Source organism: Oncorhynchus masou, chromosome 8, assembly GCF_036934945.1.
Source record: "Oncorhynchus masou masou isolate Uvic2021 chromosome 8, UVic_Omas_1.1, whole genome shotgun sequence".
Classification (NCBI taxonomy): domain Eukaryota; kingdom Metazoa; phylum Chordata; class Actinopteri; order Salmoniformes; family Salmonidae; genus Oncorhynchus; species Oncorhynchus masou.
In genome coordinates this window covers 41,939,089-41,956,768 of record NC_088219.1, presented here as the reverse complement: position 1 = coordinate 41,956,768, position 17,680 = coordinate 41,939,089, and the positions used below count along the sequence as shown (strand labels likewise).

Below are 17,680 nucleotides of genomic sequence, written 5' to 3'. Positions count from 1 at the left end.
TCCACAGTTTGAACCTGTGTCCCCTGGCGGAGCTCTTCAGTGAGGCCCCCCCTCCACAGTTTGACCCTGTGTCCCCTGGCGGAGCTCTTCAGTGAGGCCCCCCCTCCACAGTTTGACCCTGTGTCCCCTGGCGGAGCTCTTCAGTGAGGCCCCCCCTCCACAGTTTGACCCTGTGTCCCCTGGCGGAGCTCTTCAGTGAGGCCCCCCCTCCACAGTTTGACCCTGTGTCCCCTGGCGGAGCTCTTCAGTGAGGCCCCCCCTCCACAGTTTGACCCTGTGTCCCCTGGCGGAGCTCTTCAGTGAGGCCCCCCCTCCACAGTTTGACCCTGTGTCCCCTGGCGGAGCTCTTCAGTGAGGCCCCCCCTCCACAGTTTGACGATAACGCCAGGAACGGATGAGCGAGACAGAGAGGCCTCGCCACTGTGGATGAGAACAGCTGGCCTCATCCATCACACAGACACCGGCCTACGGGAGCACGGAGGAGCCACGGAGCTCAGCCATATGTCCCACTAACACAGGACGCACACTTTCACCTGAGACTGTCTGTTCCACTGCTTCTGGTTCAGGTTCAGCCTCGGAGATGAGTGCGGTTTGAGTGGGCGAGAAGAAGAGGACAGGAAAGAGAAAGCATTGCAATGAATCCATAGGTGGGCAACAGAGAGGAAAGGGGAAGGCCAAATGTCAAAAATCGTAGGTACTATTCCTAAGATAAAGAGGGAACATGCTATGTGTCGGGATCCAGCAGGAACAGAAGGCTCTTTGATGGAGCACAGAGGGAGAGAATATGAGAAGGCATAGACTAAAGGACAGTGGGGTAGAGCAGGAGAACAGGCACTGCAAAAAGACCACTCTGATAGGAGGAGCAGTTTGCAGAGCTGCAGAGCCCTGCCTGCCCTTTAGACAATGGGGAGGAGAGCAGGACGGGGTGCATCAAATAGAAGGACTATTATTACCAGCTGTACTGTTGTGTGTGTGTGTGTGTGTGTGTGTGTGTGTGTGTGTGTGTGTGTGTGTGTGTGTGTGTGTGTGTGTGTGTGTGTGTGTGTGTGTGTGTGTGTGTGTGTGTGTGTACATGTGCATGTGTGTGGAAAGCAGGACCACTGGAGGAGCTTCTGTGTGTTGAGCACGTTCAGCCTGACACCCTTTTAATGGCTTTATGGGGTCACAACGTCTCGCAGCACAGGCCTGGCTGTGAATACCAATCATAGAGGCCAGCTGTGTTTATGTGTCTATGAGAGAGAGACAGACTGTGTGTGTGTGTGTGTGTGTGTGTGTGTGTGTGTGTGTGTGTGTGTGTGTGTGTGTGTGTGTGTGTGTGTGTGTGTGTGTGTGTGTGTGTGTGTGTGTGTGTGTGTGTGTGTGTGTGTGTGTGTGTGTGTGTGTGTATAGAGATGTCGGATCTTAACTTGATCATTCTTTTGTCACGGAGAAATTCAAATGAGCGCTGAGAGTCCCTGAAAATGAGCAGTTCTCTTTCTGTCCATGCGGGGGCAGTAGAGTCATTGGGATCAGGGCTTGCTATCAAAATAAATGTCTCTTGCATCCTCAAACACTACAGGACAAGGTGCTATTACTGCAACATTCAAATGTACAAAAACAGCCATACAGATCAGCCACCATTATTTTACCATTATTTTATATAGCTGAATTGTGGCCTGGGGTGGTCTAGAGGTTCGGGACACAGCCTTCAGAGCACATAAAGGCCTTCAGAGCACATAAAGGCCCTTGTGGCACAAATAATTAAATCGCCCTGATATATTGACCATTTTAAATATGGACAGTTCGGGGATATTTTACCCCTGATCTTGATAAGAAATTACCATACCAGACACTATTAGACAACATCAATAAGAAGCACATAAAGTAGACTACACCAACATTAGTTTCCATTCATACAAAGTGTTGGGTAAATTGTCAAGGTAGATGTGCCGTGGTAAACCAGGAAATGGTAGATGTGCCATGGTAAACCAGGAAATGGTAGATGTGCCGTGGTAAACCAGGAAATGGTAGATGTGCCGTGGTAAACCAGGAAATGGTAGATGTGCCGTGGTAAACCAGGAAATGGTAGATGTGCCGTGGTAAACCAGGATGACCAAAAAGTACGTGGACACCTGCTCGAACATCTCATTCCAAAATCATGGGCATTACTATGGAGTCGGTCCCCCCTTTTCTGCTATAACAGCCTCCACTCTTCTGGGCTTTCCGCTAGATGTTGGAACATTGCTGCTACAACAGCCTCCACTCTTCTGGGCTTTCCGCTAGATGTTGGAACATTGCTGCTACAACAGCCTCCACTCTTCTGGGCTTTCCGCTAGATGTTGGAACATTGCTGCTACAACAGCCTCCACTCTTCTGGGCTTTCCGCTAGATGTTGGAACTTGGCTGCATGGACTTCCTTCCATTCAGCAAAAAGCGCATTAGTGAGGTCGGGCACAGATGTTGGGCGATTCGGCCTGCCTCGCAGTCGCTGTTCCAATTCATCTGAAAGGTGTTCGATGGGGTTGAGGACAAGGCTCTGTGCAGGCCAGTCAAGTTCCTCCACACCGATCTCGACAAACCATTTCTGTATGTACCTCGCTTTGTGCACGGGGACATTGTCATGCTGAAACAGGAAAGGACCTTCCCCAAGCTGTTGCCACAAAGTTGGAAGTATAGAATCATCTAGAATGTCTTTGTATGCTGTAACATCAAGATTTCCCTTCACTGGAACTAAGGGGGCCTAGCCCGAACCATGAAAAACAGCCCCAGTCCATTATTCCTCCTCCACCTAACTTTACAGTTGGCACTATGCATTCAGGCAGGTAGCGTTCTCCTGGCATCCATCAAACCCAGATTTGTCTGTCGGATTGCCAGATGGTGAAGTGTGATTCATCACTCCAGAGTACGTGTTTCCACTGCTCCAGTATCCAACAGTGGCAGGTTTTACACCCCTCCAGCCAACGCTTGGCATTGCACATGGTGATCTTAGGCTTGTGTGCGGCTGCTCTGCCATGGAAACCCATTTCATGAAGTTCCGACGAACAGTTTTTGTGCTGACGTTGCATCCAGAGGCAGTTTGGAATTCGGTAGTGAGTGTTGCAACTTGAGGACAGACGATGTTCGTGGTTCAGCACTCGGCAGTCCAGTTCTGTGAGCTTGTGTGGCCTACCACTTTACGGCTGAGCCGTTGTTGCTCCTAGACGTTTCCACTTCACAATTACAGCACTTACAGTTGACCGGGGCAGCTCTAGCAGGGCAGAAATTTGACCAACTGACTTGTTGGAAAGGTGGCATTCTATGATGGTGCCACGTTGAAAGTCACTGAGCTCTTCATTATGGCCATTTTTATTTATTTATTTTTATTTTACCTTTATTTAACTAGGCAAGTCAGTTAAGAACACTTATTTACAATGACGGCCTAGGAACAGTGGGTTAACTGCCTGTTCAGGGGCAGAACGACAGATTTGTACCTTGTCAGCTCGGGGGTTTGAACTTGCAACCTTCCGGTTACTAGTCCAGCGCTCTAACCACTAGGCTACCCTGCCGCCCCAAACCCATTCTACTGCCAATGTTTGTCTATGGAGATCGCATGGCTGTGTGGTCGATTTTATACACCGGTCAGCAACGGGTGTGGCTGAAATAGCCGAATCCACTAATTTGAAGGGGTGTCCACATACTTTTGTGTATATATAGAAATATATAGAGTGTATCTTGAAAGATTTTGGTTGCAAGCAGGACTAACATTAATGTAACACTGACATCGTATTTTAGGGCGCAGTAATGAGGTGACCAATAATGATTGCAATTGAGATCAGCTGTGTGGGTGAATTTAGTGCTATTGATTGTTTAATGAGACATCAGCTGGCGATAATCTAATCTAGTGTCATCGATGGTTGCACAAGGCCCAATGTTATTTGATTATATTCCAGTACATTCTTTATGCTACCCGTTAGCCTATTCATTGTCAAATAATGAAAGGTGAAAACTGATAATAGACTACTGTTAGTTTTTCCCCGGCTGAGTTGATGCGCTGATTTGGGCCGTCAGTTGATTGATCGATGTAGGCCTACTGTACGTACACACGTTCCTCCAGACTTCTGTCTTCAAGCTTTTGTTGAGCTGAGGGACATTTCCTCGATGCGTAAATTATCACACTATTTATTTAACACTCTTTAAAAACGCAATTCATTTGTGGGCCTAATTAATGTAGGTTCGGGCTGGTCACAAAATCGACCAGCACTCATGCGGCTCGGAGCTGGAGTGCGCTGTATAGATCACTGTGCTACAACGGTTCACAATGTTCTAGCAAGCACGAAGAATACTGATTATTCTTAGTGCTTGCCTCCCCCAAACCACTCGGAATGAATGCCTGGACTGTTAACCTTCGACTTGTTTCTGTTTTAACCCTGTAACGACGTGGAATTAATGTGCCAAAAATAGACATTCATCCACGAATCAAAGAGCAGGAATCAAAACCTCAAGTCCGTGCCTTTAACCGCAAGACCACGCAGGTAACCAAAACAGTTTATTCTGCCTACTGCTTGCCTTCAACATATAATAAAACAATTTATCTAATGTAGGTACGGTACTGCATTGTCTACAAAAACCGCTTCCAGCTGCCCCCAGGTGGCGATTTCTTCAGATATTTAAATCCTTTTACTGTAGGATTATTTTCCCCCTAAAATGAGTGTGTACATGTTACATAGATTAGGTTAGTACTGTACATGTTACATAGATTAGGTTAGTACTGTACATGTTACATAGATTAGGTTAGTACTGTACATGTTACATAGATTAGGTTAGTATTGTACATGTTACATAGATTAGGTTAGTATTGTACATGTTACATAGAACAGGTTAGTACTGTACATGTTACATAGATTAGGTTAGTACTGTACATGTTACATAGATTAGGTTAGTACTGTACATGTTACATAGATTAGGTTAGTACTGTACATGTTACATAGATTAGGTTAGTACTGTACATGTTACATAGATTAGGTTAGTACTGTACATGTTACATGTTACATAGATTAGGTTAGTACTGTACATGTTACATAGATTAGGTTAGTACTGTACATGTTACATAGATTAGGTTAGTACTGTACATGTTACATAGATTAGGTTAGTACTGTACATGTTACATAGATTAGGTTAGTACTGTACATGTTACATAGATTAGGTTAGTACTGTACATGTTACATAGATTAGGTTAGTACTGTACATGTTACATAGATTAGGTTAGTACTGTACATGTTACATAGATTAGGTTAGTACTGTACATGTTACATAGATTAGGTTAGTACTGTACATGTTACATAGATTAGGTTAGTACTGTACATGTACATGTTACATAGATTAGGTTAGTACTGTACATGTTACATAGATTAGGTTAGTACTGTACATGTTACATAGATCAGGTTAGTACTGTACATGTTACATAGATTAGGTTAGTACTGTACATGTTACATAGATTAGGTTAGTACTGTACATGTTACATAGATTAGGTTAGTACTGTACATGTTACATAGATTAGGTTAGTACTGTACATGTTACATGTTACATAGATTATGTTAGTACTGTACATGTTACATAGATTAGGTTAGTACTGTACATGTTACATAGATTAGGTTAGTACTGTACATGTTACATAGATTAGGTTAGTACTGTACATGTTACATAGACTAGGTTAGTACTGTACATGTTACATAGATCAGGTTAGTACTGTACATGTTACATAGATTAGGTTAGTACTGTACATGTTACATAGATTAGGTTAGTACTGTACATGTTACATAGATTAGGTTAGTACTGTACATGTTACATAGATTAGGTTAGTACTGTACATGTTACATGTTACATAGATTATGTTAGTACTGTACATGTTACATAGATTAGGTTAGTACTGTACATGTTACATAGATTAGGTTAGTACTGTACATGTTACATGTTACATAGATTAGGTTAGTACTGTACATGTTACATAGATTAGGTTAGTACTGTACATGTTACATAGATTAGGTTAGTACTGTACATGTTACATAGATTAGGTTAGTACTGTACATGTTACATAGATTAGGTTAGTACTGTACATGTTACATAGATTAGGTTAGTACTGTACATGTTACATAGATTAGGTTAGTACTGTACATGTTACATGTTACATAGATTAGGTTAGGACTGTGCGTGACCATGCATTGATGAGTTCATATGCAGGTGAGTGAGTGATGAATATTGAATGTGTTAGATGTGTGATCTCAGTAATGACAATACAGGTTGGAGCTGACTAACCTGAGATGAGTGTAATGAGGAGTGTAATGAGGAGTGTAATGAGGAGTGTACAGAGGAGTGTACCGAGGAGTGTAATGAGGAGTGTAATGAGGAGTGTACAGAGGAGTGTACCGAGGAGTGTACCGAGGAGTGTACAGAGGAGTGTACAGAGGAGTGTAATGAGGAGTGTACAGAGGAGTGTAATGAGGAGTGTAATGAGGAGTGTACAGAGGAGTGTAATGAGGAGTGTACAGAGGAGTGTACAGAGGAGTGTACAGAGGAGTGTAATGAGGAGTGTAATGAGGAGTGTAATGAGGAGTGTACTGAGGAGTGTACAGAGGAGTGTAATGAGGAGTGTACAGAGGAGTGTACAGAGGAGTGTAATGAGGAGTGTACAGAGGAGTGTAATGAGGAGTGTACAGAGGAGTGTACAGAGGAGTGTAATGAGGAGTGTACAGAGGAGTGTAATGAGGAATGTACAGAGGAGTGTACTGAGGAGTGTACCGAGGAGTGTAATGAGGAGTGTAATGAGGAATGTACAGAGGAGTGTAATGAGGAGTGTAATGAGGAGTGTAATGAGGAGTGTACAGAGGAGTGTAATGAGGAGTGTACTGAGGAGTGTAATGAGGAGTGTACAGAGGAGTGTACTAAGGAGTGTAATGAGGAGTGTACCGAGGAGTGTACTAAGGAGTGTAATGAGGAGTGTACCGAGGAGTGTACTAAGGAGTGTACTAAGGAGTGTAATGAGGAGTGTACCGAGGAGTGTACCGAGGAGTGTACTGAGGAGTGTAATGAGGAGTGTACAGAGGAGTGTACTAAGGAGTGTAATGAGGAGTGTACCGAGGAGTGTACTAAGGAGTGTAATGAGGAGTGTACCGAGGAGTGTACTAAGGAGTGTAATGAGGAGTGTACCGAGGAGTGTACTAAGGAGTGTAATGAGGAGTGTACCGAGGAGTGTACTAAGGAGTGTAATGAGGAGTGTACCGAGGAGTGTACTAAGGAGTGTAATGAGGAGTGTACCGAGGAGTGTACTAAGGAGTGTAATGAGGAGTGTACCGAGGAGTGTACTAAGGAGTGTAATGAGGAGTGTACCGAGGAGTGTACTGAGGAGTGTAATGAGGAGTGTACAGAGGAGTGTACTAAGGAGTGTAATGAGGAGTGTACCGAGGAGTGTACTAAGGAGTGTAATGAGGAGTGTAATGAGGAGTGTAATGAGGAGTGTAATGAGGAGTGTACTGAGGAGTGTAATGAGGAGTGTAATGAGGAGTGTACAGAGGAGTGTAATGAGGAGTGTAATGAGGAGTGTAATGAGGAGTGTAATGAGGAGTGTACTGAGGAGTGTAATGAGGAGTGTACTGAGGAGTGTAATGAGGAGTGTAATGAGGAGTGTACAGAGGAGTGTAATGAGGAGTGTAATGAGGAGTGTACAGAGGAGTGTAATGAGGAGTGTAATGAGGAGTGTACAGAGGAGTCTAATGAGGAGTGTACAGAGGAGTGTACCGAGGAGTGTACTAAGGAGTGTAATGAGGAGTGTACCGAGGAGTGTACAGAGGAGTGTACCGAGGAGTGTACTAAGGAGTGTAATGAGGAGTGTACCGAGGAGTGTACTAAGGAGTGTAATGAGGAGTGTAATGAGGTGTAATGAGGAGTGTAATGAGGAGTGTACTGAGGAGTGTAATGAGGAGTGTACTGAGGAGTGTACTGAGGGGTGTAATGAGGAGTGTAATGAGGAGTGTAATGAGGAGTGTAATGAGGAGTGTAATGAGGAGTGTAATGAGGAGTGTACTGAGGAGTGTACTGAGGGGTGTAATGAGGAGTGTAATGAGGAGTGTAATGAGGTGTGTAATGAGGAGTGTAATTAGGAGTGTAATGAGGAGTGTAATGAGGAGTGTAATGAGGAGTGTAATGAGGAGTGTACTGAGCCTGGATCCTACTCTAGTGTATACTACTGTATGTTCAATCATATCATTCAAACTCCAGTCAACTGAAAGGCATGAGAGATAATGTCCATGAGTCAGGCAGGAGATTGGTGTGTGTGTGTGTGTGTGTGTGTGTGTGTGTGTGTGTGTGTGTGTGTGTGTGTGTGTGTGTGTGTGTGTGTGTGTGTGTGTGTGTGTGCGTGCGTGCGTGCGTGCGTGCGTGCGTGCGTGCGTGCGTGCGTGCGTGCGTGCGTGCGTGCGTGTGTGTGTGTGTGAATAAAGAGATAAGAGAAAGATGTACAGAGTGGAAAACACACACACAGCACTGCATACAGAGAGGGTTCACACACACACACACACACACACACACACACACACACACACACACACACACACACACACACATACACACACACGCACACACATACACACACGCATAGAATGACATAAGCATACCAATATAATCCAACATCTATCTATGACATTAACCCAGCATCTGGATTCAAGGTCATGCAGTGACCTCCATTAAACAAAGGTTGTGTGACAACTCATGTGTGACCAATCAGATATGTTTATCTCTGTGAATGTCTCTCCTATTCCACCTGCTGCAAGGTCCATTTAATCCCACCAAGGTGCAGCTGCAGCCATGATGGCATGAGGGAGCCATCACACTGATTTCATTAGTGGCTAAATTGAGTCGAGGCCGATCCATTTTTTGGGAATCCATAATCAGACGACGTGCTTTGAGAAAACTGCGGGTTATTCCGCTCAATATACCCAAACAGTAAACACAGGATACCTGCGCATTGCCAACTTTAGAATAAACGTAAATGCGTTGCTGTTAGACATTATTGCCTTGGTGACACGGTTTCAGAAATCTCCCAGATGAATGATCTGTGTTTAAACTTTCACGGGGCACGCGAAGTAACGTTTAGCTCACGTGGGTCGTTTAGACTGGTTAGCCTTAGCCTATAGCCTCAGAGACCTGCCAAATATAGGATTGTTTATGCTTTCTTTGCTTAATAAATGAACGGTGGCGTTTATAGGCATTCTGTTTCCATTTTCCGACTGGTGCAATAACTCACCGTGACGCCCGAAGACCGAAGGCGCGCGAGTCAATTGCGGCTGATTGATGAATTGATAGCTCGATCATTTTCCCGCAGGGTGCAACGCCAGTGCATCCAATACCGGTAGTCGCTGCTATTAAGGTCAAATGCAGACCATTACAAATCCAATTGTTTCTAAAGATAACGGTTAATGGTACGTGTCCGTCTTATCTGATCCATTGGTTGAAAACAAGTCACCATCCGTGCGGTGGGACCCATAGCCTACAGTCTCCTAAATGTGTTAGACGATGTTGCCATCCTTTGACCTTTCTTTTACATATCATGTTTGATTTTAGGCCGCCTTCAAGAGCTATATGTGCTAATGTGTTAAACTGTTGTCTGCAAATGAGATCCAGACAGAGTGAACTGAAGTTGAAATGGACTAAGCTCAAACTAATCTAAATTGCACTGCACCATACAGATGTCCAGTATACGTGAACATATTCCCTGTCATGATACACACTTTCTGCATGCGCCCTGAGACATGCATGCGCCCTGAGACATGCATGCGCCAATGGTCAGAACAAAGGCCACTTTGGGAACCTAAATGGTAAATTGTGCAACCCATCAATTGCTATTTGTGCAACCAAGTCATGTCGAGGAAGCTGAAGACGCAGTGATGTTGCTCCCCGATTATTATGATGATGATATCTATCCTAACTGTCCTGCACGGGACGACATGACGGAAAATAATTGCGGGGGGACCCACCATGAATAGATCGAGGCGTTAATAAACGCGCAATTACGCAGTTTCGTTGGTTAGCCTAAATACACCTGTTCTTGTTGCATAAAGAGGTGACCTTAATTTCACTGTTAGGTCCTATCTCAGCCTATGTTCAGTAATTTTGTAGCACAGCAGATATCTGTTACAATGTGACGGTAATGCCGAAAGGCTAGTCTGTCGGTGGGTGTTTGGTCGGTCGGGACAGAGGGCACTCACCTAACTTTGGCTGCCACGGAAGATGTCGCATCGTTTCTTATATTCTTCCTTTTGGACACGGCAGTTCCCATGCTGACATGGAAACGACGCAAGCAGGAAAACAGCTCATTCCAGAAAACCTAGGATGGAGAAATGCGGCGAGAAGGTTGAAGGGGATCCGGGAAAGACTGTGGCAACTGGCGAGACTTCCACTTCGGCAGGAATCGTGGTATTTTCACGTCTGCAGAGCTCTCTCTGAAAGAAACAAGCTAGTAATGCAACGGATAGATACGGGTGCCCTTTCTCGCTGCTGTGTCTTCAGAGTGCGTGTGAGGTAACGTGTACTGAACGAAAACACTGTGACGTTCTCTCTCTCTCTTCATTGATCAGAACCAGAGAAAATGGGATGTGAGGGGGTTGGACTCCTGCTCGTCATAATTAGGTGTGTGTGTGTGTGTGTGTGTGTGTGTGTGTGTGTGTGTGTGTGTGTGTGTGTGTGTGTGTATGTACGTGTGGGGTGGGGGGGCAGTGGACAGGAAACTGAGTAGAGCCATATAAGGAGCTGTCAACCCCCTACACCAAAGTGAATTCCTGCAGTATAAGTTTGTACACATAAATACAGGTATGTGCATTGTCCCACGTTTTACTTACAATTTCACTGAAATGTAGAAATGTACTAAGGTGCCTAAAGTCAAGATATAAGGTGTGCCCGAGTCCTTTTGGTGCTTCGTTGAGTCACTTTCTAGATAGCACAAAGCGAGGGATTGAGACACACACAAATCGTTAACCCACAGGGCAGGTTACACTGGGGATTTGTGGTTGTATACACACACTCCACTGGCAGACACAGCAAACAAGTAACGGGACATCAGCCTTCGAATACTAATCAATCTATCCCCAAAACAACCTGCTAGTGAAACAAATGAAGGCACTGGACACACACACGCACACACACACACACGCACACGCACACACACACACACACACACACACACACACACACACACACACACACACACACACACACACACACACACACACACACACACACATTGAGACAAAAGGAATAGAAATAAGCAAAGGATCCCAGATCAGCGCTGAAGTCAGGTAGTAAATAATGTGAGGCAGCAGATAAAGGAAGGAATGCAGGGGATGAATGAAGAACGGACAGCGTGGCTCCACAGACTAAAGTGGAGAGGAGGGGCAGACGAGGGAGGAAATAGGAGAGATGAATGAAGAGGGGAAACAGGGTGGTTCCTTGTACAGACTAAAGATAAGGGTGCGGTGTGTGTGTATACACTGCTGTTCAAAAGTTTGGGGTCACTTAGAAATGTTCTTGTTTTTGAAAGAAAATCAAATTTTTTGTCAAATCTTTTTGGCCACCAGCATCCTGATGTCAGCTCTTCACTGTTGATGTTGAGACTGGTGTTCGCAGGTACTATTTAAAGAACCTGCCAGTTGGGGACTTGTGAGGCGTCTGTTTCTCAAACAAGACACGAATGTACTTGTCCTCTTGCTCTTGCTCAGTTGTGCACCGGGGCCTCCCACTCCTCTTTCTATTCTGGTTAGTGCCCGTTTGCTCTGTTTTAGGAAGGGAGTAGTACACAGCGTTGTACGAGATCTTCAGTTTCTTGGCAATTTCTCACATGGAATAGCCTTTGTTTCTCAGAACAAGAATAGACTGACGAGTTTCAGAAGAAAGTGCTTTGTTTCTGGCCATTTTGAGCCTGTAATCGAACCCACAAATGCTGATGCTCCAGATACTCAACTAGTCTAAAGAAGGCCAGTTTTATTGCTTCTTTAATCAGGACAACAGTTTTCAGCTGTGACATAATTGCAAAAGGGTTTTGTAATGATCAATTAGCCTTTTAATATTTCCGACGGTGGCTCCCCTTCCTGTTCGGGTGGCGCTCGGCGATCGTCGTCGCCGGTCTACTAGCTGCCACCGATCCTTTGTTCTGTGTTCGTTTGGCTTTGTCTAATTGGTTTCACCTGTTCCTTGTTTGATTGTTAGGGTGGGGTTATTTAAGTTCGTTTAGCCCGCTTCTGTTTGTGCGGGCTTGTTCATTCTGTATGTGTTAGAGTGGTTAGTGTTTTCATCGGGTTTCTCGCTGTCCTTATATTTCACGTTAGGGTACATTTTTGTTCTTGTAGTTATACCCGGTTTGGGTCTACTATTTTGTTCCTGTGATTATTTTGGACATTAAAGCGTGTTTTTTCCCGCATCCTTTGCTCTCTGCGCCTGACTCCACACCTATTCACTCATTGAGCGTTACACTTGGATTAGCTAACACAACGTGCCATTGGAACACAGGAGTGATGGTAGCTGATAATGGGCCTCTGTACTCCTATGTAGATATTCCACTAAAAATCATCCATTTCCAGCTACAATAGTCATTTACAACATTAACAATGTCTACACTGTATTTCTGATCAATTTGATGATATTTTAATGGACTTTTTTCTAAGTGACCCCAAACTTTTGAACGGTAGTGTATGTGTGTGTGTGTGTGTGTGTGTGTACGTGTGTCTGTGTGTTTGTGTGTGTGTGTACGTGTCTGTGTGTGTGTGTGTGTGTGTGTGTGTGTGTGTGTGTGTGTGTGTGTGTGTGTGTGTGTGCGTGCGTGCGCGTGCGTGTGCGTGTGTGTGTGTACGTGTGTCTGTGTGTATGTGTGTGTGTGTGTGTGTACGTGTCTGTGTGTGTGTGTGTGTGTGTGTGTGTGTGTACGTGTGTCTGTGTGTACGTGTGTGTACGTGTACGTGTGTGTGTGTGCGTGCGTGCGTGCGTGCGTGCGTGTGCGTGTGCGTGCGTGCGTGCGTGCGTGCGTGTGTGTGTGTGTGTGTGTGTGTGTGTGTGTGTGTGTGTGTGTGTGTGTGTGTGTGTGTGTGTGTGTGTACGTGTGTCTGTGTGTGTGAAGAAAGAGTTGAGAGAACTGTAAAAGAGGAGTCAGTGAGTTACTGTATTGACCTCCACCCACACCTTTCACTAAGAGCATCAATTCACGTGTCTTCCAGAGATATATGTGTCTCCACTAACCCCAACACCACTCATGTTTGACTGATGAAATAGCTGATCAATATTTGAGTCTGAGTCGGGTAGTTATACCAGCCTATGGTGCATGGCTGAAGTGTCGCTCTTGTTTGGCTCTGCCTTATTGAGTACAATGAAATGACATCATCCTTAATCCTTCCTCCTTCTTCATTCCACAAGTTGATCTCAGATCTAACATGATCAGCAATTATGGGGAAAATATCGCTCTCAACCATCCATCTTAGTTCGATTTGGGATAGCTGAGATGATCGCACTACCAGTAACAAAAACTATGTCACTCTCCGTGGTCCTGAAAAGAAAGGCACTCGAGTAAAAGCACTGCTTTACTTGATCAAATTCTGTGAGACTGGAAAGAGAAAGTAAGACAATGCTCCAACAAAATCCAGATGTAACCTACATGGTGAAAAATTTGTGTTGCTCTCCATGGTCCTGAAACATCAGGTCAGATGTACTACTAGGAGACAATGTACAGTATTTTGTTTTCCATGGTCCTGAAACAATACACACAGGTCTGAAAGCTAGTCTACTGTCAGTGCATGTTTGCAACACGGTGCTCAGACAGACAGTGGCTTGACAGTCCCACAGGACTTTGATCTCCTGACAGTTTTAATCAGTTAGGCGTACCCCCAGCTCCACCATTGCATTTCACCCGGAGGAGCTGCTCATACACATCAAGGTAACTGTCCCTTGGTTGCCCCCCCAAAAAAAACAAGCCTTTGAAGAGTACAGTGTCCATATGAGGACGTTCTTAGCAAGAGTTGTAGAAGAGAGGTATTTTTGAAACGAAGGTAATAAAGAGGGCTATACAATTAGAAAAGACTACGAACTGAGAATAACAGACTGTGTTAAGAAAGAATATGCCAGAGAGAGTGTCATCAATTCTGACCTGCCACTCTTACCAGCATAAGTTATAGTTCAAATCTCTGAGGTCCTGTGGGAGTGTTGGGGGGAAACAGGATGTCTAGTTTCCTGATGGCTTCTCTGGTTTTGTTTATTATCCAATTCCTTTGTCCTGCTATTTGTTTCTAATAAGACACTTGATCACAAAGAAAGAAAGGATGCAAATGAAGATATTTACCTCATCATAAATGAGGTACAATGTAGGCAGATGTCTGCAGTTAAATGGTTCTCTACCTTGGTATAGAGAACTATGGCAGTATTTCTCTTAGAAGGCACAGATCAGCTGACAGGAGAAAGCAAGAGGGGGAGGGCTGTAGGAGATAGATGGCAGCAGTAAAATGACAGAAATGGAGGGATAAGATAGAAATTAAGTGTGCCCAAGGAGGGAGATTTTCTCAGACAGTTGATGGATAGTGCAATCAGCGGGCAAGGAGTGAGAAAGTGTGTGTGTGTGTGTGTGTGTGTGTGTATGGCTCCAGAATGCTTCCATTCTGCCTCTAACCTGGATAAGTATGTTTGATCTACTACCCTGGTCAACAGACGAAAGGGAATGCAGAAACACACACATTTGCCATCTCCGTCTGTGTTCTGTAATATGAGAAGGCGTTGGTGAATGTAGAGGAGGAAGGGCTGGTTGCCTGCTCTCATCTCCCTGGCTATGCCTCTGCTCTCCTCTCCATCTTGCCAAAGCTGCTAGAGAAAACAAACAGCTAAACAAGTTCAGCCAACCACCATTCATCCACTTCCCCCGAACACATGGTCTAGCCACAGCATCAATCTCACTGTAATAAGGCTGCTATGAATGTAATTGCAGTGCCCAGGCGTGTAGATAATCAACGGCTATGAGCACATCCAGAAGCACTGACCGTATGCCGCATAAGACATGTCCCTCAGTGTTTTGTCCTTGTCCTTGTCTTGTCTGGACCACATGTCAACTTGGTGACGTTTACTCTACCAACTGAGGCAGACCAGCTGCCAATAACACCAATGAGCCGTTTGATTTGCATAAGCAAATCATCAGGAATGATGTAAACGTTGTCCCAACGCGCTTTTGATGTCATTGAACGTGTCAGTCAGTACTTTTCTATTTCAATTTCATCACTGGGTTTGGAATGGGATAGCGATGTCTTCTCAAAGGGGGAAAACATTTCGCAGATATGGACTTTAGGATGGATACTAATGCTGGGATGACCTACTCATCAAATATAGATAGGACAGCAATATACATAGGCTGCATCCCAAATGCAGTCATAGCCTCAGATGACCTGACCATGTGGAACCTTGACAGAGCACAGGTGGCTGATCATTTTAATGAGTTTTTCCACCACCATTGCCAGCAACCTTGTTGACCAACTCCCGGAATGCACTGTCACCTCTGTAAACCATCATATTCAAACCTTTTATTAAGCCAGGGGCATCTCCAGAGGGCAGTTTGCATTTCCCCAAGTTTCAACTTCAGACGTTACAAAGATGCTTAAATATCTCGGCAACCAGAAACCACAGGACCGCATAACATACCAGCTATCGGACCTTGTGCAACACACAACATGGAAAGGTATCACAAGCAGGAAATTGACAGGTAGCAACCTCTGTGGTACGGTCATGCTTGACCTTCAGAAAGCTTTTGATTCGGTGAAGCGTAATATTTTGTTGTACAATCATAAAACAATTGGTTTTGTCACCAACTCCTTATTATCAAAATCAAATCAAATCTAATCTTATTTGTCACATGCGCCAAATTCAACAGGTGTTGACCTTACAGTGAAATGCTTACTTACAAGCCCTAAACCAACATTGCAGTTTTAAGAAGAAGTAATTGTTAAGAAAGTATTTACTATATGAACTGAAGTAAACAATAAATGAATTTATTAAAATAAAAAATAAAAAATAAATAGAAGAATTACAAATAATTGAATACTTTTCGAATGCCCTGTAAATGACATGCCCTGTAAATAACATGCACTATAAATGACATGCCCTCTAAATGACATGCACTATAAATGACATGCACTATAAATGACATGCACTATAAATGACATGCCCTGTAAATGACATGCACTATAAATGACATGCACTGTAAATGACATGCACTATAAATGACATGCACTATAAATGACATGCACTATAAATGACATGCCCAGTAAATGACATGCACTATAAATGACATGCACTATAAATGACATGCACTGTAAATGACATGCCCTGTAAATGACATGCACTATAAATGACATGCACTGTAAATGACATGCACTATAAATGACATGCACTGTAAATTACATGCACAGTAAATGACATGCCCAGTAAATGACATGCACTGTAAATGACATGCACTGTAAATGACATGCACTGTAAATGACATGCACTATAAATGACATGCACTATAAATGACATGCACTATAAATGACATGCACAGTAAATGACATGCCCAGTAAATGACATGCACTATAAATGACATGCACTGTAAATTACATGCACAGTAAATGACATGCCCAGTAAATGACATGCACTGTAAATGACATGCACTGTAAATGACATGCACTGTAAATGACATGCACTATAAATGACATGCACTATAAATGACATGCACTATAAATGACATGCACTATAAATGACATGCCCTGTAAATGACATGCACTGTAAATGACATGCACAGTAAATGACATGCACTATAAATGACATGCACTATAAATGACATGCACTATAAATGACATGCACTGTAAATGACATGCACTGTAAATGACATGCCCAGTAAATGACATGCACTATAAATGACATGCACTGTAAATGACATGCACTATAAATAACATGCACTGTAAATGACATGCACTGTAAATGACATGCACTATAAATGACATGCACTATAAATGACATGCACTATAAATGACATGCACTGTAAATGACATGCACTATAAATGACATGCACTATAAATGACATGCACTATAAATGACATGCACTATAAATGACATGCACTGTAAATGACATGCACTATAAATGACATGCACTATAAATGACATGCACTATAAATGACATGCACTGTAAATGACATGCACTATAAATGACATGCACAGTAAATGACATGCACTATAAATGACATGCACTATAAATGACATGCACTATAAATGACATGCACTATAAATGACATGCACTATAAATGACATGCACTGTAAATGACATGCACTATAAATGACATGCACTATAAATGACATGCACTATAAATGACATGCACTGTAAATGACATGCACTATAAATGACATGCACTGTAAATGACATGCACTATAAATGACATGCCCTGTAAATGACATGCACTGTAAATGACATGCACTGTAAATGACATGCACTATAAATGACATGCACTATAAATGACATGCACTGTAAATGACATGCACTATAAATGACATGCCCTGTAAATGACATGCACTGTAAATGACATGCACTGTAAATGACATGCACTATAAATGACATGCACTATAAATGACATGCACTATAAATGACATGCACTGTAAATGACATGCACTGTAAATGACATGCACTGTA

At 43.5% G+C, this 17,680-nt stretch overlaps 1 protein-coding gene across 1 annotated transcript in view; it reads right to left on the bottom strand.

Moving 5' to 3' along the window:
- Positions 1–10,623, bottom strand: part of nsmfa (NMDA receptor synaptonuclear signaling and neuronal migration factor a) — a 60,324-nt gene extending 49,701 nt beyond the window's left edge. The window contains exon 1 of the mRNA XM_064972473.1: positions 10,215–10,623. Coding sequence (XP_064828545.1) covers positions 10,215–10,285 — 71 coding nt within the window. The 5' untranslated portion in view covers positions 10,286–10,623. The remainder of the gene's footprint in view (positions 1–10,214) is intronic.
- Positions 10,624–17,680: the final 7,057 nt, after the last annotated feature.